The 27,484-nt window shown below is 34.4% G+C and overlaps 1 protein-coding gene across 4 annotated transcripts in view; it reads right to left on the bottom strand.

The window, feature by feature from the left end:
• The window catches only part of NBEA (neurobeachin), a 613,622-nt gene that overhangs the window by 213,131 nt on the left and 373,007 nt on the right, over nucleotides 1-27,484 (bottom strand). For all 4 annotated transcript variants that reach the window (XM_081214387.1, XM_081214388.1, XM_081214389.1 and 1 more), the window contains one exon: nucleotides 11,835-11,978. In XM_081214387.1, the coding sequence (XP_081070513.1) occupies nucleotides 11,835-11,978 (144 nt within the window). The remainder of the gene's footprint in view (nucleotides 1-11,834; nucleotides 11,979-27,484) is intronic.

Below are 27,484 nucleotides of genomic sequence, written 5' to 3'. Positions count from 1 at the left end.
GCTAGTAGAGGTTGGTCCATGAGATTTAAGGAAAGAAGCCATCTCCATAATATAAAGGTGAAAGGTGAAGCAGCAAGTGCTGATGTAGAAGCTGCAGCAACTTATCCAGAAGATCTAGCCAAGATAATTTATGAAGGAGGCTACACTAAACAACAGATTTTCAACATAGATGAAATGGTCTTCTATTGGAAGAAGATGTCATCCAGGACTTTCAGAGCCAGAGAGAAGTCAGTGCCTGGCTTCAAAGCTTTAAAGGACAGGCTGACTCTTTTGTTAGAGGCTAATGCAGTTGGTGACTTTAGGTTGAAGCCAAAGCTCATTTACCATTCTGAAAATCCTAGGGCCCTTAAGAATTATGCTGAATCTACTCTGCCTGTGCTCTATAAAATGCACTAACAAAGCCTGGATGACAGCACATCTGTTGACAACATGGTTTACTGAATATTTTAAGCCCACTGTTAAGACCTACTGCTCAGAAAAAAAGGTTCCTTTCAAATGATTACTGCTCATTGACAACGCACCTGGTCACCCAAGAGCTCTGATGGAGATGTACAAGGAGATTAATGTTGTTTTCATGCCTGCTAACATAATTTCCATTCTGCAGCCCATGGATCAAGGAGTCATTTTGACTTTCAAGTCTCATTATTTAAGAAATACATTTCAAAAGGCTATAGCTGCCATAAATAGTGATTCCTTTCATGGATTTGGGCAAAGTAAATGGAAAACCTTCTGGAAAGGATTCACCATTCTAGATGCCATTAAGAAGATTCGTGATTCATGGGAAGAGGTAAAAATGTCAACATTAACAGGTGTTTGGCTGAAGTTGATCTCAACCCTTATGGATGACTTTGAGGGGTTCAAGACTTCATTGGAGGAAGTAACTGCAGATGTGGTGGAAATAGAAAGAGATCTAGAATTAGAAGTGGAGCCGGAAGAGGTGACTGAATTGCTGCCATCTCATGATAAAACTTGAAGAGTTGAGGAGTTGCCTCACATAGATGAGCAAAGAAACTGGTTTCTTGAGATGGAATCTACTGGTGAAGATGCTGAGAAGACTGCTGAAATGACAACAAAGGATTAAGAATAGTACATAAACTTAGTTGATAAAGCCGTGGTGGGGTTTGAGAGGACTGAGCCTAATTTTGAAAGCTGCTCTATTGTGGGCAAATGTTATCAAACAGCACTGCATGCTACAGAGAAATCATTCATGAAAGGCAGCGTCAATCCCTGTGGCAAACTTCACTGTGGTCTTATTTCAAGAAACTGTCACGGCCACCCCACCTTCAGCACCCACCACCCTGATCAGTCAGCAGCCATCAACATCCAGGCAAGACCCTCCACAAGCAAAAAGATTATGATCTCCTGGAGGCTCAGATGACAGTTAGCATTTTTTTAACAATGAAGTATTTTTACATTAAGGTATGTACATTTTTTAAAACACAATGCTATTGCATGCTTAATAGACTACAATATGATATAAACATTAAACATAACTTGTCTATGCACTGGGAAAACAAAAAATTCATGTGCCTCGATTCATTGCAATACTTGCTTTGTGGTGGTCTGGAACTGAACCTGCAATATCTCCAAGGTAAGCCTGTCTTCTCTCCTGTTCTCTTTACGCCTGACTCCCTTCTTGGTATCCCTGAGGAGCTGTCCTTTGTTGGCCAATTAAACCTTGTTGTTCCACAGGGGATCTGACTTTGGGCTACTACTCTTCTCTTTTTATATTCTCACTTTCCTTGGGTGATCTCAGAGGTTTAAATTATGAGCTCCATGCCCAACTTGGTTCTCAAATTTCAAACCATTCTATACATTTGAAAAATGTGGATACCCAACAGACCAATCTGACCAGTCACCATCATTCTTCTCTCCCCTGAAACCCTGCGTCTTTACATTCCCAAACACATTTAACAGCTTCCGCATCATTTCTTCTCCCGGGACAGGTTCCCCTCATTCTTACTCCTCACAACTGGTCAACTGTCATGGTCCTTCACATCTTACCTCCTAAGAGTTGCTACAAGCTGCCCTCCTCTCCTCTTTCCTCCACCACCAATTTGTTCTCATCACCTCTGATCTGGACAACAGCCTCCTACCTCAAGTCTGGACATCCTAAAACCATAATCTGTACAGTGGCCTGAGTAATTTTTAAAAAAACATAAATTAGATCTTTTCATGCTTAAAAGTCGTTCATTGTCTCACTGTAGCCTTTAGGATAAAATACAGGTACCTCATGGCACAAAATGCCCCCCACCCCAGTAACCTTCAGAGATTTCTGCCTCATACTTTTACCTGAATAATTCAGACCTACTGTAGTTTCACAGAGAAGGGGGTAGTTTAGCATACTATGTTTACATGTCGTCTGTAACAACTCCAAATCTTTCTAAATCTTTTACTTATTAACTAAAAGGAACACCCATCCAGAATCCACATGGCGGTCAAGGGCCCTGTTTTGTGTTATCATGGCTTCCTTTGTAGATGTAGGATTTTTTTTTTCTTTTCATTATCTGTCCTCCCTCTACACTGTAAACTCCTTGAAAGCAGGAACTTTAATCATGTGTCTTTTTGCTCCAAGCACCCAGCATAATGTCTTGCACACAGTAGATATTCAATATTTTATATTTGTTTTGTTTGGATAACCACATCCAACCTGAGTCAAGTTGGGATCTGGCAACAGAGAATAAGGACCCAACAGGTCCTTCCAGCTCTTATCTTTATCGTGTGTGATGAATTTTGACATTTTTCTATTTGAATCTTTTCATTTTATTTCATTTACAAATAATGCTGGCAATAGTCCAAGTAATTGATGTACTAACACACCAATGGGTTATAATTCAGGATTTAAAAAAAAAAAACCCAAATAAAGCACTGATGTAGTAGAATGCACAAGGGCTTTCGGAGAAAGAAAAGTGGGCTCACTTCTTGGCTCATGTATTGATATTTGTTATATGACCATAAATAAATACCACAATGTCTGACCCTAAGTTTCCACATCTTAGAATGAAGTATAATACCTAATTCATAGAGTTGTAAAGTTATCTGCCAGCATCATTTGCCCATCCACACTTACTCTTTACTACTTTAACTAGCTCATTCCACGCCCCCACCCCAAAAACTTGCTGGTGAATGAAGACTTATCCACACAACCCAATCTTAGATGCAAGATTTATTTTTAAAGAAAGTTTTCTGTGGTATTTGGTTCTTAACATTCCTGTTTTAGATACAAATTGAACTGAAATAGCACTACAACTGTATTTAGCTGTTTCATCTGTTAGTGACTTAAAATGAAGGAAAAATTCAACAGAACTTTGAGGAAAAAACACATAAAACATTACTATCTGCCATCTTCTGATCAATAAAACTGCCTAAACATTTTATCTGGAAAGAAGATATTTAACAATATTTAGCCAGCAAACTGAGGCTGACTTTCTCTTCATTTTTGCTGATAAAAAGTTGCTCTAGATTTATATTTGTTGGACTGATGATTGATCTGATGGAGCATATTCTACTGGAATAACTTCTTATAAATGGATTTCCATGTAAAACTTGTCCTTAGTGCTGACTGTTTATGTTGAGGTACCTTTGCAGGCTGTTGCTCTGGCTCCATAGCACTAAGTCATCGAAACAAAATAATTAAATAAATAAAATATCTTCAGTATGCAGAACGACTACTTTGTCCTTTTGTATGGCACTGCTCTAAATGTAGCGGCAAAATCAGTTTTTTACCTATTTGTGAATTAGTGCCAAATCAGAGGGAGGGCAGGGCACTCAGAGGTGAGGCAGTGATGAAACCTCACCTCTTCCTCTCCTCCAAGTTGCTAACGTCCAGAGTTCGGCATTAGGAAAACAGTTTTGTTATCTCACACTTTTTTTCCTCCAAGTGTGACAAATGTGGTGACCCATATCTTTTCAACAGGTGAATAATATCATCATCATATCCTTTTTAAAAAACACGACATTTGAAATATTAGCTGCCTACATATAGGAGAGAGATGGTCTATTGATAAGTGAGTTGAGTTGTTCACTGCCACTACTTTTCAGGTTGGTAGTAAGTATAACTATAAATCTGTAAAGGGATTACTTTGTGGGAAACTCTCCATACAGAGAAAACAGTAAAAAATAAAAATGGGTTTCAACTAGAACACTGTATTAGAAAGAATAGACCTCATCACTGTGGTCTGTGAAAGATTTGCAGCATAACAAAGAATGGCTTATTCTTAAAATAAAAAAAAGATGTAAGAACATTATATATGAGCTGAATCATGGTTGACGTCTAACAAACATAGTTGAATTATGTCCTTTTATTATATTTTAAACTTACAAAGTTTGGTTAGTGGGATGTTGTTACAGTTAAAAGTACCTTAAAAGTGTTTTTATAGACTATAGAATCCATGGTTGGAGAGGACGTACAGTTTTGGAGATGCAGAAAGATGGATACAGTAAAATATTTGCAGACACTAAAATGGCCTTGTAGACATTGTAAAAATAATGAAGAAAGGCTAAGAAGGCTAGATATTCAAGGTGAAGCTTTTATTGATTTTCACAACTTTTCAGCTGAATTAAAAAATTAAATTAACTTAGAAGTTTAAGTATTTTAGCTTTTGTAAGAAATGGGCATGTGTTAATGTTGTCTCTAAGAGCTTTGCGAATTCTCTGTTTGAAGCTGAACACGAACCCTTTGGGTATACTATTTATGACTGCAAAGCAACTTCCTAATTCAAAGAGAGAAAAAAGACTTATAAAGACTCATAAGGCTTTTTCAACATCAAATAGCTTTTACTAAACAACATTTTGATGAGTTAAGTGTGAGTGAGTCAGGGACATATGGATTAAATTTCCCTTAAAACACATTTGGGTTTAAAAATTAAGGGGGAAATCCTGAGCAAAATGCATTTCAGAGAATCCAGAATGTTTAAAAGATATTTTCCCCTAAATACAAATATTAGGTTGATTCCAGTCTAGTTGGACTTTGTAATTAAAACATCTTAAGTATAACTGTTAAGGAATTCAAAAAAATACTAGTTTTGTCAGGAAAAGAATCTTCATTAATCATATTAGAATTGGACTGTGTAGAATAGTTAGGCCTGACTCAAGCAGACATGATCTGAGTCAGAGTTTATCTCCATCTAGGAAACAACTGATCTTGTTCTCATCTATAGTATTTATATTCTTATTCCATTAAACAATTATAGTAAATTTTTTCTGTGCTTTCGGCTTATATTCCTTTTTCTTCTTTAAATAACACATTTCCCTGAAAAACTCTTAGTTTTTAGAATTTTGTTGTTCCTTTCATTTTATTATTATAATTTTCTAGACTCTTGAGTTCTTCCTTCTTGTATGCCCTATAAATAAACAACTTTGCCTCTGGTAGAAGAACATTTCAAGTTAGAACATTTAAAGGCCTAAATTATCTATCTGATCATCTTAATTGTCTACTTTCACTTTTTAGGGTAGGCATACTCTATACCATAATTCCTGGTTATTTGAGTTGCTGAGTAGGGGTAGCAGAGCTGATTCTCCTGCTGACTTTCTTTTTCCTATCAGTCTCCGAACCCCGGAGTTCTACATAGTCACCAAGTATTCAAAAACTGTTACTGAGTAAGTAAATGAATACGTGAAATGCAGTCAAATAGAGATTTAGGGAGGTAGGAATGGTCAACCTTAAAAAAATTCTAAGTAAATAAGCGCGGGGTCCAACTTTACAGTGATGGATGGTAATTAGAATTGTGAAGGTGATCACTTTGTATTTATACAGATGTTGAATTATAACGTTGTATGCCTGAAACTTTCATAATTTAAAAAAATTCTAAGCAACAGTTTCCTCCTCCATCCCTATCATTTGATACCTGCTTTTAGTTTGAATTGGTAGAACAGAGATTGTACAAAATGCAAAGAATTTGACTGTTAACAATAAGAAAAACAGTCTGAACAGCTACTGCCCTCTAAACATCAGTGAAAGTGCATGGGAACTGTGATGAGCTTCAAAGGTGAGTCACGTGGGGAAAGTGATTGTCATTTAGGAGAACCTCCCATTGACTACATTCTATTTCTCTTAGTAAACCTCCCTTATTTCTATATTTTTCTCATTCTTAAATTCACATAATGCATTTCTTCTAAGTTTCAGATTCTTGACTTTGGTTAGAGTATGTATGCGTGTGTGTGTGTGTGTGTGTGTGCGTGTGTGTATGTGTAAAGGATTGTAAGTCTACCATTTTGAACCCCCCCCACAAAAAATCCAACCCTTACACTCTAACACTTCTTCCCCATATTGCTAGTTCCCTATACTAATTATTCTTTTTAAAATATTCAAAGTAACATTATAGTCCATTGGTTATAGGACATCTTTTCCATGTGATAGAGAGTTATTATTTTTTTGATAATGTTAAAAATGGGGACCTTAAGAGACATTTAGTTAAAATGACATAATTAGTAGAAATTGGGATGGAACCAAGATTAGCTTAACTTTAGATGTTCATACACTGGAAAAGACAAGTAATGAGTTGAGTCATTATTTGAATGATTTAATTAGTATGAACATATGATCTGATAATTCAAGCCCCCAAATACTTAATTTCAAGAGCTCAAAAGTTTTATTTTGTCTCTTTGTTTTGGTATAAATTAACTAGATAATTATCTCAGCTCTGCAGTTTACCTATAATGAACTTTTTCAATGGGAACATTTTAAGGGCAAGTAATGTTAGATTTCTTCATGGTTCACATGGGATATGGTTGATAGCCTTAAGGAATTTACAGTCTAAAAGGAGGGAGAAAACATATAGAACAGCATCTACAAAACAAGGCTTTATGTAATAAGTGTCTTAAGATTAACATAATCAAAATTTGGGGGGCAGTTATAATAAAAAAGATAGATAATAACCAGCATTGGGAAGAATGTGGAGAAATTGGACCCTCCCACACTGCTGATGGGAATGAAAATAATGAAGCCACTTTGGAAAACAGCCTAGCAGTTCCTCAAAAAGTTAAAAATAGAGTAATTATTTGACCCAGCAATTCCATGCCTAGGCACATACTCAAGAGAAATAAAAAGTTATGTTCATATAAAATGTTGTAAATAAAAGTTCATAGTAGCATTGTTAGTTATAACAGCCAAAAAGTGGAAACGAACCAAATGTCCATCAAACATTTGAATGGATAAATGACAAAGAATGGATAAACAAAATGTGGTACATTCACACAATGGAATATTATTCGCCATAAAAAAGATATACATGTTACAACATGGATGAACCTTGAAAACATCATGCTAACTAAAAGAAGCCAGTCACAAAAGACTGCATATTACATGATTCCACTGATGTGAAATGTGCAGAATAGGCAAATCTATGGAGACAGAAAGTAGATTAGTGGTCCTCTAGGGCTGTGGAGGAAGGATGGGGAAGTTGGGGGGAATAGCCAAAGAATATGAGATTTCTTTTTGAGGTGATGAAATGTGCTAAAATTGTGGCAATGGTTGCATAACTGTGAATATACAAAAATCATTAAAATCATTGTGCACTTTAAATGGGTCAATTGTATGGTATGTGAATTGTATCTCAATAAAGTTGTTGTCAAAAAATGTTATGGGGTGATAAGACTGGCTAGTGAATATTTCACAAAGTATTTTATTTAAATAGGTATAAAAAAGGGTAGAGCTTTTGACAGGAGGAGATAAGGGAGGGTGTAGATTAGAGATGTGTGAAGGATATTTCAGGTAAAATATCCTTGGACATAGGTGGTGTGGACCTGTAGAAAATCGTTTAAGTTATTTATTTATTTATTTATTTATTTATTTATTTATTTTTTTGCGGTACGCGGGCCTCTCACTACCGTGGCCTCTCCCGCCGTGGAGCACAGGCTCCAGACGCGCAGGCCCAGCGGCCATGGCTCTTGGGCCCAGCCGCTCCGCGGCATGCGGGGTCCTCCCGGACCAGGGCACGAACCTGCGTCCCCTGCATCGGCAGACGGACCCCCAACCACTGCGCCACCAGGGAAGCCCTCGTTTAAGTTATTTGACATTAAATACAATGGTGGATTGTTGGTAATAACAGCTTACATATACATAAACAAAACATTTTTAACAACTTACAGAAAGCATGAAGGACCATCATCATTAACATTAACTCAGAATTCTCTAAATTAGCAAAATTACTAACATTTGGAAGTAACAATAAAGGAATCCGTATGAATTCTAATTCTATTATGTAAAATATTTCTATTGTTACCCGCATATGTGACAGAACTACTACTCTAAAAGAAATGAAATACATTCTATTAGTGGGAGACAAGCTTTTCTATCAAATTAAATCATTCACTTGTCAATTCACACAAATTTGAGTTAATTTTAAATTTTAGTTACTCGGGCTTCCCTGGTGGCGTAGTGGTTGAGAGTCCGCCTGCCGATGCAGGGGACACGGGTTCGTGCCCCGGTCTGGGAAGATCCCACATGCTGCGGAGCTGCTGGGCCCGTGAGCCATGGCTGCTGAGCCTGCGCGTCCGGAGCCTGTGCTCCGCAACGGGAGAGGCCACAGCAGTGAGAGGCCCGCGTACCACAAAAAAAAAAAAAAATTTTAGTTACTCAGTAATTACTTGAAGAAATAACCTGCCAAGCTAAATTTCAAATTAAAATAAATAATTGAGATTTTAGATTAAAATCAGTTGAATTACACAAATTAATTTCAATGTTTTAAGTAACAATATAATTAGTAAGTTGAAATTTTTAATTACATATGAAATCTTAGGTGCTAATTCACTTTGGTCAATCTCTACAAACTAAAAAAGCAATTAAAATAAATTAAGTTAGGTGCTATTAATGTAATAATTGATTGGCATAGTTCTATATTATAATCATATTAGCCATTTGCAACAATACATAATAAATTGAGTAATTACTAGTCATACATATTTAACTTGCCTCTTGAGATGAACAGCTTGGGAAGAAAGGGAACTAAAAGTGAAACAGAAAATTGTATGACATTTAAAACTGTAGAACTTTGTGGACATTGTATCTTTACTAAAACTAGAAAATTCCAAAGAAAATGGAGAAAACATGAGAAAGGGTCAATGTTTAAATACAGTTGTGCTGAAAATACCCTGTCAGATTTTTTTAACTTACTAGATGATTTTGGGGAACACATATATAAAACTAAAATGAATTATTATGCTTATTCATAAACTTCTTAGTATACTGGAGCCAGTGTAAAAATTGAGTTATAAACTGAGGATCTTGTTTTTTACATCATTTTAAGAGTCATTAAGTATATACACATATTTATTTAAAGACAGTGTTTGGTGAATTTTAGTTTGTGCCATATACTACATATTTTTAAGGAAATACATTATTTTATATACTTGTTAACCTTATGCAAGCTACTTAAATTTGTCTTGACCTCTATATCCTCATTTATAAAATTAAGGTAATAATAATTGTATCTACCACTCAGGATTGTTGTGACTATTAAATAGGTTACTGCACATGAAACCCTTCAAACACTGCCCGGTTCCTAGCAAGACATGCTGGCTATACTTCTTCCTCTTTTTTTTTCTTTTTATAAACAGAAACTGATCCCAAGAAAGACATTATTATTTAGCAAATTTTGACTTCTGAGACAGAGATAACAATTATTTGGATAAGAATTTGTTAAATCAACAAAAAAGTTATGTATTTATGTGGTTTAAAACTTACAGCTGATTTTTTTAAAACCTAAAAATACTGGTTTATAATTAACTTCCAAAATTATTTTTATGTGACATTGTCACTATCATGGCAGTCCAGATTAGTAAGTAGGCTTCAGCATTTACTGAATGAATCTGTTAGACACCTATATATTATGCAGACTATTTCTGTGACTGTTACTTCTCCCTTCACAAAATATCCATCCCCTACTTCTTTCCTACTGCATTCAAAGTTCAGGGTCACATTTGTGCACTGCTGATTTAAAAATGAACACTGTAGACTAAGTAGAAGATCAATATTTTAGGACAGTTTATAAGGTTTTTCAGATACGAGGATTCCACAGAAAGAGTATGAGTTAGGACTTGGTGGATAGGGAAAAGCACAAATCTGCTCAAAGAAAAATCTGTTTAAAAGACAGTAGTTGTAGGAGTATTGATAGAGACAGTTGGTTAAGATTCGACTTTTAAACAGTTTATTTCAAGCCTGCTTTCATTGCTCTTTACATATTTTAACTTAATGTTATTTTGAGAATTTTGTTTATAAGCATAAATTAATATTAATAATTACTCAAGCTACCATTAAAAGAGAGAAATATAAAGGAGTCATTAATCATTACCAGATTTTGCTTCTGGTATTAGTGGGCATATCTTACCATAATAAACTTCAAGGTACTAGCCAAATTTGTATCAACTAATTATCTTTAGTGGGAACTAAAGACCAGAGATGCTAAACTAAACTGTATATAATTATTGAACATATCTGTGAGGATATGTGAATGAGGAAAGGCAACACATTATCTCAAAAGGTCAGAAATCGCATTTGTGAATTTTCTCTAGTTCTTTAGGATCAAGAATAAGACCAGAAAACGAGAAAACGATCTGTGGCAAAAAGAAATAATGGACTTCATTTGTTTAAATTGCCAAGTGGCCTCAGATAAAAATCTCTGAACTACTAAAAAACCCCACAAAAACAACAATACTAAAACTTGAACATTTCCTCAGGAATTCAAGGCAAACATTTGTTCATGGACTTAAGATTAGTTTTAAACAGGAAAAATTGTTTTCATGATACAGAATTGCTAATAACATAGGCCTATCCAGGAGCTGGTGTTAGAATAATCTTATTAAACGTTTTCTAGACGAGGAAGAATAACATTCCTCTCCAGCTTACAATTAACAATAACATCTTCTCTTTGGTAAAATGAGAGATTTCTAACTGGCAGAAATATTGTTGGAGACTTTCCTAAAGCATGCCAGGTAATTTTCAGCTCAGTTCTGGAAACAGGAGTGCTATTTTGTAAACATAATAATGAACGTAAGTCCACTTCTCTATTGTCATCTGCCGCTCTAATGTTGTATGGGGTGAAAATATAGAATAGAGGTAAGATTCAACCACTTTTGAGACTCTAAAGCAGGAGTTTTTAGCCTGAGATCTAGGATATGATTCCACAGACTGGTTTCCAGGGGTCAGTGAACCCTCTGATACTGTGTACAACATTGTCTGTGTACCTTCATGAAACAATCTGCTTTCATCAGATTCTCAAAAGTGGTTTAAAAACCAAAAATGGTTAGCCAACACTAAGGTATATATAGCCCATTGGGCCATTGTAGATGCTGCTCCGAATTGACCTTAGACGAGCACCAGGACCAAGTGAAAACTGAGGGTGGACAAGTGAAGTATGTCTCCTAGTAGTGGGGATTAGCAGTGTGGGGAGAGAGAAAAAAATCAGGGATGGGGAGGGACATCCCCAAGAGGGACAGCAGGAAGGAAGTGGCTATTTCAATGGTCACCTGCCCGAAGTGGCTATTTTTCACAGCTGTTAGCACGTTAGTCATATGTGAAGTCTACCATCTTGTTCCCCCCGCCAGCCCCCCAATTATTTAGGCAGTTAGATGGGGACAGTTTATGCTATACATTATTTCTCCTCTATTAAAAGTTGCTCTTCACTACACAGAAAGTAGGTGCTAGTCATTTATCGTTAGTTTGATATGTAGTTTCCTCTTTTCAATACTAGAAATGAGATAAATTATTAATGTTCACGTGATTGAGCATTGCTCCAACCACTGGCACTAGCTTATTCATCAGGAGATAGATTTTTAAATTCAATAACTTTGTGTGCATTTATTACTTACAACAAATACAAAAATATTTTAAAATTTACCTGCAAGATTGTCGATTTCCTTCTCTTGGAGCAGACTGACTGCATCGTCGTCTCCTTCCAGCATAAGCTCTGTCTCTGCATTCTGATTCACTATTGCTTGACTTCGGAATGTTTTCTTAGACTTGACTACATCTTCTTCAGTGCCTAATCACAACCAAAACATAATAATTTAGGTCATTGTGATTTACTTTCTTATAAATCCATTACTTTCTTACAAATATATGCTGCATTTACATACTACTTTCAATTATAGAAGATTTTTACCTTCTTTATCTTGTTTGGTCTAAATAACTCCATGAGAAAGGCAAGGGGTGTAATCACCTACTCTTATGTTGCAGATGAGGAACAGGCTGAGAAAGCTACATGCCTTGTTGGGGAACCTAGGACTTGCGACTCTAAGATCACTGTACTTTCTACCAAAAATCTGTACTTCACCACAAACTTGGTTTTCTGATCCATAAAATTAAACACTTTTACACAATTATACTTCAGTGTGAATTATATAATCAACTGATCAGGTAATTTTTTAAAGTAGATAAGTATGAAGAAAGCAAGAAAGCATTCACATCTGAAGGGAGAAATGGTTGTTACTGGGAAGCTACAGAAAGGCAGAGTAAGGAATGATGTAGACATATAATGTACATCAAAACAGCTATTTCCTTAGCAATGGATGAAATAAATAATGGCTTTCTAAAGTGATATCCTTATTTTGATATAAAAAATAGTACAAAAGGCCAAAATTCAAACACACAAAAAATAACTCAGAAAAATTGAAATATAGCAAGAGTTGACCTAGCATTAACTTATTAATCAACGCGCAGGTTAGAAATTACAACACATTTAAATCTCTCATGGATTTGACTGCTTAACAAATATTTCAATATTTGCATTCAAATATCTGCTTTGGCAGGTGCCATTGAATCTGAAATTATCTGAGCTACAAGTAAATTATATGTATACAGCTAAGAAATACCTTTATTTCATGTCACTTGAAGTTGGAATTCAATGTGGAAGAAAATGGTGTAATTTACTGTGTTCTAGCTTTAGTATTAGGATATAGGCTTCAAGGAGCAGCAATAACTAGAAAAACACCGTCACATTTCATTTGGTATAGTGGATATATTCCTGAATATGGGAGCCTAATAAATCACTGCTACACATTTTTGTATCATAGTTTTAGGGGATGTTATGGTATTGTGTACACATGCAATTACTCTGCAAATCTTGTCATGCCTTTGGCCAAAATCCTCTCCAGTGAACAATGAATACTTCTGGTCAATTCTCCTAGGCCCAGTACAGGACTTCCAAGAGTCCCTTACTGCCTGTGGATATTTGCTCAACCATTTTTTTGGACGTGCATCTCGCTGTGGTAAAACTTGCATTGTAAACCAGACTCTTAGCTTCTTTCTTTGCAGCTTTCACATTTCTTTTTGTTAGTGACTCAGAACCAATTCTGTTTGCTAAAACATTAACAAATTGACGCAAAGGTAGCCCAGAGAGGAGTAAAAAACACATGTTGAGGAACACAGCATGTCATGACAGCACTGTAGAGTGTCACTGGCTGAGAGGTACCATCTGTCATCCTAGCTCTTACTGGACAAGAGCATCTAGAGAGCATGGTTTAAATATAGCTTAACAATATAAAGTAACAGATTGTTAAATATATCTTTCAGTAAATACTTCAGAGACATACAGATCAATGCTACATGGAAGGTGAGGGGAATTAAATGGCTTATATGTGTAGTCTTCTTTCACTGGCCCACAGATGATTCTTATTTCTGGAATAAAAGCTTGAGGATTGATTACTGAATGCTCCAGAACCTTATCTTAATTTCATTTGGATTCTTGGTGATATAAAGCCAGCACAACAGTAACCTTCTGGGGACAGCTATCTTTATACGTTGTTTGCTTCTTGGGTAGTAACTTAATTTGAGAAACTCGGAGCTTGCATCATCTGAGAACAAAGAGGCAAATCCAGTGATTAATAACCCAGAAATCTCTCCTGAGGTCTTTATAGCCATATTTCTACTAGACATCATCAGCTGGATATTCCTAGTTCCACGTTTCCCTAACTGAACGAATTATCTTTTGCTTCTTCACCTCCTCCTGTTTTGATCTACCCACTTAATTAAGCCACAGACACAGGATTCATCCTGTAAGGTGACGGACTCGACCCATCTCAAGCCATCATCATTCTGGTTTAGAAGGCCTTAATAGCTCCCTTATTCACACCACCCTCCATACTTTTGTCAGAGTATTATTATTAGACACTAATAAGTTGAGAATATTTTCCTGCTTAATATCGTGTGTGTTAACTCCTCCCAATAAACAACACTCAGTGCAAGGTTCTACTCTAGGATACAAATCTAAACCCCTTAGCATGACTGATTAAGGCCTTTTACCCTCTCCTTACCAATTTTGTCTTAGTTTTTCTTACTCCCCCATGAGCAATACTGGACCATTTACAGCTTCCAAAATACGTCATGTTTTCTCAGACCTCTTTACCTGTGCTAAAAGTATTCCCTCAATATGGTATGTCCCTTCCTTCCTCCTTTGTTTGGCTAATTCTCACTTAACCTTCAAAACTCACCTCCTTTCCTAACCAAGCCATACTTTCACAGTCAACACAGAACTCAACCACACTGAGTGGGTGCTATCTGTTATGTGTATGTCTTCTCCACTGGGCTATAGCTCATTCTGCAGCCTCAGTGCCTGGTACTCAGCAGGTGTGCCATGAACACTTGCTGAACAGAAGTCCAAGTCGACCCACCCAGAGTTCCCCACTCTGATTTCTTAAGGCAGGTTTGTGTGCACTCTCCCACATGCTGTTTTTTCTGGCCATGCAGCACGGCATGTGGGATATTAGACCCCAACCAGGGATCGAACCTGTGCCCCCTGCGTTGGAAGTGCGGAGTCTTAACCACTGAACTGCCAGGGAAGTCCCATCCCTTATACTTCATAAATGCTGCTACTCTAGTAGTTATATGTATTATAATCGTTTGTGTGCTTGTTATCTCCATACAGCCTGGAAGCTCCTTCCTTGAGGACTAGAAACATCCTTCTGTCTTTGTAATCCCAGTTATTAGCACGCTGCCTGGGATACAGCAAGTTCTCATAAATACTGAATAAATGAATAACCTGAGACATAGAAGTTACCTCTGGATATATCTTAACCTGAAGATTCCAGGATATCTCAGAGATTCTTGGTGAATTGCCTTCAGTTTGAGCGCTTATTGAAGAATCTATGAATTCACATGAAAGGGAACTTGGTTCTTTACATGAAATAGTCAATAAAGCCCTTTATGCATGAGTCAGCTTAATAAAGCAAGTTTTTCCTTGTATCACAACTGTGTGCATTCTGCTTTGTCTTTTTTAAAAAAGGCTTTACATTACTCTTGTGTTATTAAAAATATAAAATAAAATTTTCCAATAAAGAAAATTTAGTCAAAGGACTGTGAGCTCTCAAATGTATATTATATTTGAGAAATGTATATTCAATTTTACCCCCTCTAGCTTTAAAGCAGTAAAACAATTATGTCTTCAAAAGATATGTAGTAAACTAATCCCTACCAACACACCAAACTTATCATCCCTGTTGAAGTGTTATCAGTTTGCAGCTCAGTAAACTTCCTGATTTTTATGATACTGCACCAAACATTTATCTAAATGAAAGGGTATGAGATCCAAAGGTGCTTTTCAATCACAATATCCTTTATGAATTAGACTTTCATTTATCAAAATTACAGGCAAAAAGAGGTAAGGTCTCAAAGGGCTGTCTCATTACAAGGCTTATAAACACTGTCCTTAGAAAGAATTGGTTTAACACTCAGCAAATCAAAATCTGATTGGGAAGAGAATTTATTTGAGATCATCTATCTTCAGAAGACATGTTGGACTGAGTGCACTTCTTGGCCTCTTTAGCCATTCATCAGGAAATTAACAAGCGAGTACCACAAACCACCAGAATGCCTTAGCTTTGAAAATGTGAATTATGTGTTAAGCTGGATAGGCTAGACCTATACCCTTATTTTTTAAGGAAACATTAAAATCCCATAAAATTTGAAAGGTTTCAGAATAAAAAATTCCACCAAATTATAGATTAATGAAGCCAAATCCAAAAATTACACTTATTTTCCACATCATGTTACAAATAGCAAATACAGGTAAACATCCTATACACATTAGATTTCTTAGTAAGTAAATATGCTTAAAGCTCTGTATGTGAAAATATCATCTAATATAGAATACTGCATTACATGAACCTAAATGAAGCTCCTCTTTTGTAATATTTCTCTTAATAATAAGGATCCACGTGAAACAAAGTATATTTTAAAAGTGAAGTAACAAGAAAACTATGTTTCTGTTTTTAGTACTGTTATTATACTCTAGCATTATTACTATTATAATAATAATTATTATTAATTATCATTTAAAAATTATATTGTTATTTTAAACAAGGGTAAGTTAAAGTATAGAAGTGATAAATTGGAGACTAACTTATCTTGATAATATTCAGAGAATATGTCTAACTGGAAAGTCTGGGCAATTAAGGCAAAGAAATTTCGTTTGCCCATCATGTCTTTTTCTATTGATACACATAAACAGTTGATGTAAAGAAAAATACTATAAAGTAGTTTATTTCTGTTTAAGGAATTATTCTATAGACAACTCTAAAACATCTATACCAATAAGGAAAAAAGTAATTTATAATAATAGGGAAACAATAAATCATGTCTGTGTGGTTAATGCACAAAGAGAAAAGATATAAACCCATAAAAAGCCAATTTTAGTGTAGCAGGGGCTTCTTACCAGTTTTATATTATAGTTATCATTTATTTTCCATTGAGTATAGAAATATGGCTTTAATTTTCATTTATTAAAATGATACATGAACATACATGTGTATCTACCTACCTACTATCTACCTATATTATGTATATCTACTCTGTAAGAACACATTTTCCATGTTATTTGATCTGTACAATTTAAGTACATGGTGTAAGACTCATGAGCTGGCCCCTGCTTATTTAATATCTCACTAATTTACCGATTTGACCTCTTCACACTTTATATTCCCCAAGAGCTGAATGCTTTTGTTCCCAAACATGCCACACTGTTTCAAACCTTTAGGTCTGACATGTGTAATTTTTTTTACATGGAATTCTCTTACCTGCTCTGTCGTTCAGAATTCAGTTTAGTTGATTATTCTCTTCACTGTATAAATTTTGTATCTTATAAGTCAAAATATATTATTTTTTGATATTTTTCTGAAGTCTTTTATTTAGGTATTCTCGTATTAGATTTTAATTCCCAGTGTATCGAGTGTCAAAAAAAGTGGCAATCAATAAATATTTGTTGAGTGAGCACATGAAAATACAAACATAATTTGCATATTAATCATTTTATATGTACACTACTTAAGAAAAGTTACTTTTCTCTTATGTCCTTTACAGTCTCCTCATAAATGAGTAAGGTGGACTGTGTGATTTGCAATTCTTACTTTATTTTCCCTGCAAACATCCATTAAAAACGTATTTTAAAAATATATCCAGACCAATCTCTTAACCTCAGTTTCCTAGCCCATTGAAAGAGAACCAAGTATTTTTTAACTGAACTCTCACAGGATTATTGCAATGTTGAAATGAGACAATGGATGCTGAAATACTGTGAAATGTGTGAATATTATTTATATAATAAGCTCTCAAAATGTTTGTTAAAATGTTGATAAACAAGAGTATTAAAAGTTTACTAAGTACATAATTTAAAAATGAACAAGAATACAACCAATGTTTTATTGCTTACAATAATGCTGCCTAAGATTTATATAAAGGGGGAAAAAAGCAGGCTGATGTGAGGATTTAAAAACTCAAATAAGATAATGGATGCGTCTAAGGTCTTATTAGCACAATACCTAGTCAATAATGAGTATTCAACAAATAATGGTTTCCTTTCCTTCAACTGGGATTAATCTTCTTCCCTCCACCATGCTGTTGTAACACTGTTTATATTCATTACAAGGCAATATGAGCCTTCAACACCTCCCCTAGATAGGATAATTCCTGAAGACAGCAAGGATAGCGTGTAGGCAGGTACCATGAAGTGTTTGTAAAGCTGAATGGAGTGTAAATAGCTTACATTAAAAACTGATTTTCCCTCAATAACCATATTATTCATTTAAAGATATTATTAAATAAAATTACATAAGCATCAATATATTTGACATGCATTTTTGATTTTGTATATAGGCATCTTAAGAATATAAGTGTTCTTAATATCTTGGATAAGGAAAAAAAACTGCTTTCTCAACAAAGTTGATATCGCAATTTGTTTTAGAGAATTATATTGATGAGGCATTTAATACATACTTTTCTTCCATCATTGGAAGGAAACGGGAAGAATGGAAATTTAGTCTCATTTTAATTTTATCTAAATGTAATATCAGGAAATTCTAATGTTTCTAAACATCTTGAAATCAGTTTAAGATGGCAGTCTTTTTTGGAGGAGAAATTCTTTTCAATATACACCATTTCACAACATTTTTAGCTTGGGAAATGTGTTTTGACAAAAATCTCCCCTTACGTAAGAGAAAATGCTGCAATTCATTTCCAAACCTAAATACTTCTTTTAGGAGTATTAATGACACATAAATACTTTGGGAAATTTTAAATAGACATTACTTTTTCTCATTAAAGCTGAAATCAGAGCAACAAATATCTTTACAGAACAGCGCTTTTAGTAACTCCAATGATATTATTTGATTTCCACTAAAAGGAAAAGATTTTAAGATAAATACTCCCAACTAATTACATTAGATATGGTAATATGACCGTGTGCAATAATATGTATGAATCAATCTATTACTGAGAATTTTACAATTTTGAACATTTTAAATAAGATGAAAGAATGGTTTTTGTTGTATTGAGAAACCTAACACTCAAAAATGTTTTATGTCAATCTTAACGTGAGATAAAAGCAGTAGTACATACATAGAACAAACTTCACTGTAACAATCATTTACTGAAAAGTAAGTATTTTTCTTTGTAAATAATTTAAATTCAAAATTAAATTTTGCCTTTGACGTTATAGCACAGACATAGTATTTCCTTTCTTAAGTAACGTAAATGATGATGACATAAAAGGAAAGACCTGCTGAAGGCCAAGAACTGAAAAAAAAAATCATCTTCTGTATAGAACAGGATTAAAGAAAAAACAGTCTTTGCAATAGAAAAATCCTAATGGTAAGGACTGTTAGTGATACTGAATAAAAACACTATTGGAAAGAATGATTGGAAAACTCAGGTATCTTTTTTCTCTTTTATATTTGATGTTGAATCAGGAGCCTCACTTTATCAATACAAAATCTTTTTATGAAAGCAAGTATTTCTATAAATGAAATAGACTGTTTCTATTCAAATAAACAATTTCTATTTGTTGTTTCAAACACACTTTAAGTAAAAATCTGAATAGTTATTGACTAAATTTAATTAATACAGATAAAAAATCTGGACAGTTTACACATCAAATTCTTCCTTTCTTAGTTGTGGGTATTTTAGTCTGAATGCATTGGATTTAACCATGGTTCTCACTTCAATTCATTTCTGTTGACAGAGAATATATTTGTTAATTCAAAATAGATATTATCTATATCACCATAAAACTACCAAGATACCAGCTTCAAAGTTATAATGAATTTGATTCAGAAATGGTAATGCTTACTTGAATCAATAATTGATATTACTATTTATGGTCCATTTTAATACATGGTTATATCACATAAAATTAGAGTACAGCATGAGTAACTTGTACAGACTTTTGATTGTTTTAAACTAGACATAAACATTACATCTGCAGGTAGGCTGTTCTCTGAAAAGCTTGAAGAACTTATTTCAATGGCAGAGTAAATACCCAGAAGTAGCAATACGGACATTAATTAAGATGGAATGTTCACAGATTATTATTCTAAGTGGTAAGTTCTTATTCACATTAGTTATGCTTATAAATGATTTACTGGACTATAAGAAATAAAAGAAAATGGCTACCTAACATCAACAGTTATTGCTCTGTGGAAAAGGACATCAAGGACACTTGCAAGTAAAAGAATTGGATCAATATTAACGTGATTTTCATTTCATGCTTCCCCAACTCCAGTAAGCTGACAATATACTCTGATTATGTGAACTGCCTCAGAGTAACACAGAAAAGGTTATTAGAGCAAGAGGTGGAAAGGGAATGCACTTTTTATATTGACAGGCCTGCTAATAGAGTATACTGATTTTCAAAGACATGCAATGCATTTTTACAATTTGGTTCTGACAGCAAAAACGGAATTTCATTTATTCCTAATTCAAAATATTCATATATAAGCAATATTTCTTAGAGCAGACTAACAAGGGGGATATTCATAAATAGCATTTTTAAACAGTAAAAATGCAATTTTAAAAGGTACAAGAAAATATTATTGAATTTAAGTACAGCATTATGTAAGTATGAAATGCTAACTTAATAATCTTAATGGAGTGAATGTAGAAAACTGCATTCTATGCTTTTTAAAGGAAATTTGATATGCCATATTTTAAAAATATACATGATGATAAATGTAGAATCTCTGTGGTAGGAGAATATTATGTGGTAGGATTTTGATTAGCCATTAAGTTAGGGTGATTTTAAAATATTTTAAATAGGATTTCATTACATTGAAAATCACATGGCACACTTTACTTGTGGAAAAAAGTGCTAAAACATATAGAAAACTTGGACTAGTTTGGAACCCTCTAAATATAAAGAGCAGAGATAATGCATTATTCATCTTCGTGACTGTTTGAGTACATAGCATAGTGTTTGGTCCCTATGTTAAAGTATGCTTAGAAAAAGACCAGCAGGAATAAATACATTAAAATGGTAAAGGCAGCTATCTTGATGGCTGTCTATGAGTGACTTTTTCCCCCTTCTTCAAATTTTTTTTGCGTTTTCTGGATTTTCCACAATGACTGTATCTTTTCAGGAGGGAAGGTGGAAGGAAGGAAGGAGGGAAGGAAGGAAAGAAGCGGAGGGAGGGGAAAACGAACAAAGGAAAGAAACTTTTCATCGTGAGTCAAGAGGGGTAGATGGCCAGTGAGTAGCAGAATGGAAGGAAGAAAGTTTTGGATACTCTTGGAGTGAAAGAAAAGATGAACTGGACAGCTTGAATGAGGGCTGAAAGGGTGGGGAGACTTCCCCTGGCAGTGGATGGCATTAACCTGGGGAATGATGCTTGGTGTTTCTTTTCTAAGCCTGCCACAAAATGCAGTGTGGAAAATTTACTTTAAAACTCTGAGAAATGGGGGGTAGGATATGTTTTGGATAGATAAGCAACTGGTTCAGAGACATGGAAGGAAGATGTAATTAACAGGAATTTCTCTTTAATTATTAAAAATGGGATAGCTAAGAGATGGTGCTGGTATAGGTTATGAAAGCACTTTTAAAAACACTAAAGACATTTTAAATTATGTTTTTATAAATGACACTGAATGCACAGTCTGTGAACGACTCTAAGTTCACCTGTACTGATAAATCTCTGTGGATGACAGGCTGTATGAGTGGGCCAAAATTTAGCAGGTAAACTTTTAGAGAGGGGAAGTTCAATAATGCTCATGCACTTGGGAAAATTCCAAATTTATCTACAGCAACACACTGTATAGGAAAACCACGGTATTTAGACTGAGATTTTGCTCTATCTACCATTTATTAGTTAGCATGCCACTTAATTTCTATAGTCTGTCATTTTCCCAAATAAAAATCCTTTAATAGCTCTATTGACAGATCCCTTCACAGTATAGTTCCAAGCAGCCTTTTCAGCTTATCTTTGTATGATCTCCCCACACTATCTTGTGTTCCATCAAGCAGCCCCATTTTCATTCCCTGGACACATCATGTTGTGTGGTCCCTTCCTCCATGTTACCACCACCTCACTTACTGTCTTGGGTAGATATCCATTTATCCTTTCAAGTTTAGCTAAAATTTATTTCTTCAGTTAGCCAGCCCTCTCCATTGAGTTTGCATAGCATTTTTAATACACCTTGATGAAAATATCTATCATACTGTATTTTAATTATTTATAAATGTAATTTTATGTACACTTTATAAAAATTAGTCTAAAAATATAAGCAAGATGATGAGCAGTTCCATGCCACTCAGCAATAGATCTATTAATATAATTTTGTCAGCTCCTTATCTTTAGTGGCTTTTGATGCTCTAACTGGAAATAAAGTACAGACATAAAAAACGTATTTCAGAATTTGAAAATACCGTACTTACAGACCTATTCCATAGACTATCATACTTCAATGCTGTTATTGAAAAGGATGAATGAATGTGGTTAAAATACTGTGTATGTACCTTGAAATGAATGAATTATCAATTAAATAAAAGATAGCAACTAAGCACAAAAAATTGTATTAACGTGGATGCCTTAAATGGAATAGGTGAAAGATATGATTCCTGTCCTCAAGTGTTTTTTCTTTTATCTCAGAATATAAAATACTTAAAATCAAAATACTTTCTGATAACTTACAGGGTGACCTATTACCAAGTGCAAAATATTGAGGTCATTCAAAGAAGTAAGTTAGGGTCTTTTATGCCTCCATGTCTTGGAAACTTCTGTTATTAACTCTGCTCTTCCCTGCTCACCTGGTAAATTCCTAATCTTCTCTCAAGTCAGTTCATAAGTAATTATTTCTGTGAAGCTGACTCCAAACCGATAGGTCCAGCGTTAGTCACCTTCCCTGTGTTCCTTTATGAAGTACCATCTCCCTCTACGAGAACTGCTTATTTCTTTCCACTAGACCAGGATTTTTCAACCTAGGTACTACTGATGTTTTGGGCTGGATTTTGGTTGTCATTCTGGGGAGCTGCCCAGTGAATGGTCAGGTATTTTAGCAGAATTCTTGGTCTCTACCCTTTAGATGCCAGTAGCACACGCTGACTTCCACCCCTGTTGAGACGCACTGCACTAAACTATGTGCTGTGAGAAGGCGGAAACTGTGCCTCAGGCTCTGTATTCAACATTTAGTGCATGCATGGCATGTACAAGATATTCAATAAATGCTTTTAAATTAATGAAGCCACTTGATTCCTCTGAATCAGTTTAAAGCCGTCCATCTGAAGCTTCACATAAAAACAGGGGAGTTGTTAAAACCTTTGTTGATATGAAAATGCTGTTACACAAAAACTTTAAAATATGTTTTATAAGCATATTTTATAAGTCAGCATTTATATAATCCATTTAAATTATTTTAAGAGACTATAAAACCATAGGGTGAAGATAAGACTGTATTAAAATATGACACTGGCATCAAAAAAGAGTTGAAAGATGACTCCATGTATGTCTTCCTCTCACTTGTAAAAAATTTACATCATTAACTTTTCAATAAATTATTTTAACAATAATCAGATCATCTATTTCATTCCAGATATGAAGATTTAATTAATAATACACCAACTAAAATAGACGTATCAATGAACAGTAAGAAGACGTTTGCTAGAGACTACATGGTACAAACAATAGACCACTAGGTAAAAAAATCAAATCATCTTTTCCAACTATTATAAATGTAAACTCTTCACAAAACTGAAGTCAGAAAAAAATGAAGTCAGATAATTTGAAGCTCCTGTCTCAACAACTGTATATAGGTGCACTAGTATATTTTATAGTATATTTTATTCTCGGTGTTTTCTTATTTCTTGATGACTGCAAGTAGCACCTTACAGTAGCCATGCATATACCATCAAAACTAATTTAATTCCAGATTCATTACAGAGCTGCTTTTTATTCATCAAGGTCATATCTTGATGGCTTCACAAGCTTAGATAAATCGGGTGTTAAGCAGATACATCTCTAAGGAACCTAAGGATGTTCTCATTTGCAGTTCTCAGCATATCTTATTATTTATTGCCAAAGAAATGAATGATTAATTTTGTCATCTTTGCTCCATGTTTTTTTTTCCTCTGGCTAAAGTGGCCTGCCCTCCTCTGCGACGCCTGATCAGACCTATTTAGGATGATGGCTTTGATCGCAGACATGGAGCTTGAGATCTTAGGCTTTGATGAAACATTGCTCCACTATAATTTCATGGAAAGGAAACAGAGTCCTACATGGTAATTGACAATCAACAAAGACAACCAAACTTATTAAGATTTTAACTATTCTTTGACAGCATAATCTTTCAGCACCAGAAATGGACCAAAATGTCTAGTTTAGGTTTTATTTAAACATACAAACAATATACAAAACCCTCCTTTTTCAATCATTTCCTTATTAGCTAATTTGCCCTGAAGAAGAAAGCCCAGCAGATCAGAAGATGAATTTACAGATTAAAATATTTTCCTTATATTCTTCCACTGCTATGGTCTGTTAAATTCCCGGTAATCAATTAAATTTGCATTTGTATGAGATTTTACTATCAGGAAACACCCCAAAAACACATTCAATACATACGAAATTAGAGCATTAAACACCAGCAAAAAAAATTACATGCCTCTAGGTTTTTATTAATCACATTCCAACACCAGAGGCTGAAAGTATATCAAATCACACCAAATCTTTTGCACATGACAACCTCATAAATTATTCAACTCATTAGTATTACTAAGAAGCATGAAAAACTCCATCAGTGTTAAGGATGTTTTCCAACTGAAAAAGGTCAACCAAAAGTTTTAATAATGAAATGAAAGAGAAAGCTTTTCAAAGCAAATATGATATACAATAATGGTCCATTTTGTCTCCTTGGAAATATATCCAATTCTGATTATTTGCTCATTTAAAAGAAAGGATTGTTAATATATTTGTTTTGTGGCTCCAAATAAATTGCCTAAATAGAATGTCATGAAATTTAAATTACAGCTAAATGTTTCTGCCCATCACATGAAAGTTTAACTATAATTTAAGCTAAACTGTTTGAATTAAAGGAAAAGTCAAGTGATTCAAAACATTTTTGTTAAAACATTAAGTTTGCAAATTCAGTTTCACTTCTATTACAATATATTAATATAGGCTCACATTCTTGAAACATAGTGTACTACAGGAACAGAGAGACATGACCAGTGATCAAATCTCAGGGATTGCTTTGATGGTCATGTAAATATTCCCTATTTAAGTAATTTTAGGTTATTCCCTCAGCTTGTACAACTTGGTTAAAATTCTGAAAACTTTGATCACTGATTCAAATACTTCTAGCCATACTGAAAGTTCCATTCATAAAATCTTTTGTTCCTAAAACAATTTTGTTGCCACAATGTAGATGAATAGAAAAAATATTTTGACCATAGATTACTGCAGAGTTTCTGTGCATTTAACTTTCAAGATAGAATTTGAAATACTTTAATTATTTAATAAAGAGGAAGGAATAAGTTGAATTTCAATTTGTTCTAGAAGCTCTCTCAAAATTAGTAGGTTTGTGCTATAAATATACCCTTTATCTATGCCTACACAAACCAAAACATTAAATCATTCGGATGTTAGTCTATACACTGCCAGACTTTAAGGTACTTAAACCACATTTAAATGTTTAATGGCAGGCAGAGTGACCAGATGATGGGCTGAGTTCTGTTAGTTTTATATGAATGTTCTGGCAATATGTGCATATAAAAGCCTTTCTCTAAAATATACAAAATATGTTTTCCATTAAGTCTTTCAACATCTATTTTCATTGGATAAAGTGCTTTGTAATAATTACTGACATTTACTTCCTATTCTTCTGAAGAAATACTTTAAACGTAGGTTAGACGGCACATTAAGAGTTTGGAAGAAGATGCAATATTATGCTTTTCTCTTGGCAGTTTGTAATTCCTCCTTCTACCTCTATGTACAGATCACTCCAGGGAGTACTTTCCACTCACCTCTTCACATCCTCCATATTTTACTCCCTACTCTCTACCCACTTCTAGAAGTTCACAAATGTGAAGTCAAAGAGGTGTGCTCTAGAGTTGTTTTTGGAGGTAGAATTGTTTCTGTTCTCTTTTGTCTTCCACTACCCGACCTTAACCCCGAGAATGACCACGAAGTAAATCTGGCACGGGTACCATGTAGATGTCCTGAATATTTTATGGCATACGTGTGGTCTTTGTTCTAGATATGTATAAAATAAAAACATACCCTACTTTCCTTTTATCAAAGAACCCAACTCAGGAAGGATAACAGGTTTGGAATACTGCTGATGATCCACTATTTCAAATTCATAAACCACTACATATTTTAAAATATGTCCATACTACACACAGAGAATGTTTACTATCACCTACATCTTTCATCTGTTTCAAAATCAGAATATTATTTTTTAATTTAGGTTCATTAACAGTGGTTACTATGTTACTAAAACATGACATGACAGTCTTAAAAAAAAGGTCAATATAAAAAAAATTTAAATTTGTTTCTTATAAGCTTTGACACTGGTTTAATAATAAAGACATTTTACAAATTGAACATACAAAATAAGGGATCCATTTTTATAGAGAACCAAAAGAAATATTTTTCTAACAGACCCTTTCTAAAAGCAACCTGTAGAACACTGAATGTAGTATAATGTGAATCCTATATAATTAAGGTATTGGTAACACAGTGTCACTAATAATATCACTCTAGCCTAACCCCTGTTACAAGTTGTCTTTAGATATTTCTAATTTCAAATGAGATGAATTCAAGATGAATTGATGAAAAATTCTAAATGGTTGGGAATATGAAATGAAGTTTAAAAATTTTAAGTTCATATTATAAAGCATGCCACTTTAAGTAGATGTTTCTAAGAATCTCTTCTGTAGAACATAAAGATAATAACTCATTTTAAGTTGGTGCTAAATCCTTAGGTGCTAGAATCCTTAGGTGATTTTTTTTTGAGTTGATTAAAGAAATCCCCTACAATACAAGTCAACTATAATTTTTTTAAAGCATATTCTCTCCTGTAGTTACTTTTACTTTTATAAAGTTACTTTTACTTTTATAAAGTTACTTTTTAACTTTATCTTAGGTATGTTTCATATGAAATCCTCACATATTTATTTGTGTTTCCAGCCTTAGTAAGTAATACCAATTCACAGACTAGTTACAAAATAAATTTTAAAAGTTGTGCACATTTTCTTTCTATTGGGATTAAATATTTTACCTGTTCAATCCATCAGGAACATGAATGGCAATCTGTGTTATATATTACAGTAAATTTTTTTTTTTTTTTTTTTTTGCTGTACGCAGGCCTCTCACTGTTGTGGCCTCTCCTGTTGAGGAGCACAGGCTCCGGACGCGCAGGCTCAGCGGCCATGGCTCACGGGCCTAGCCGCTCCGTGGCATGTGGGATCTTCCTGGACCGGGGCACGAACCTGTGTCCCCTGCATCGGCAGGCGGACTCTCAACCACTGCGCCACCAGGGAAGCCCCCTATTATGGTAAATTTTAAAACATATGGCTCATGTATTATTCTCAAATAAATAAAAATTAAAATAATAAAAACCCAAGTGATTGTGAGAACAAAAGTAGTCAATAACAAAAATATATGACAGTGTTCAATAACGTTATTTTCTGAGTGCATATGGTTTATAAAATTATATGATCAATCAAACTTAAACTTTTTAGAGCATTTAAAAATAGGTGAACAGGGCTTCCCTGGTGGTGCAGTGGTTAAGAATCTG

Source organism: Mesoplodon bidens (assembly GCF_964165515.1).
Source record: "Mesoplodon bidens genome assembly, chromosome: 17".
NCBI classification, from domain to species: domain Eukaryota; kingdom Metazoa; phylum Chordata; class Mammalia; order Artiodactyla; family Ziphiidae; genus Mesoplodon; species Mesoplodon bidens.
The sequence above is the reverse complement of the archived record's forward strand: the minus strand, read 5'-3'. Positions and strand labels throughout refer to the sequence as shown.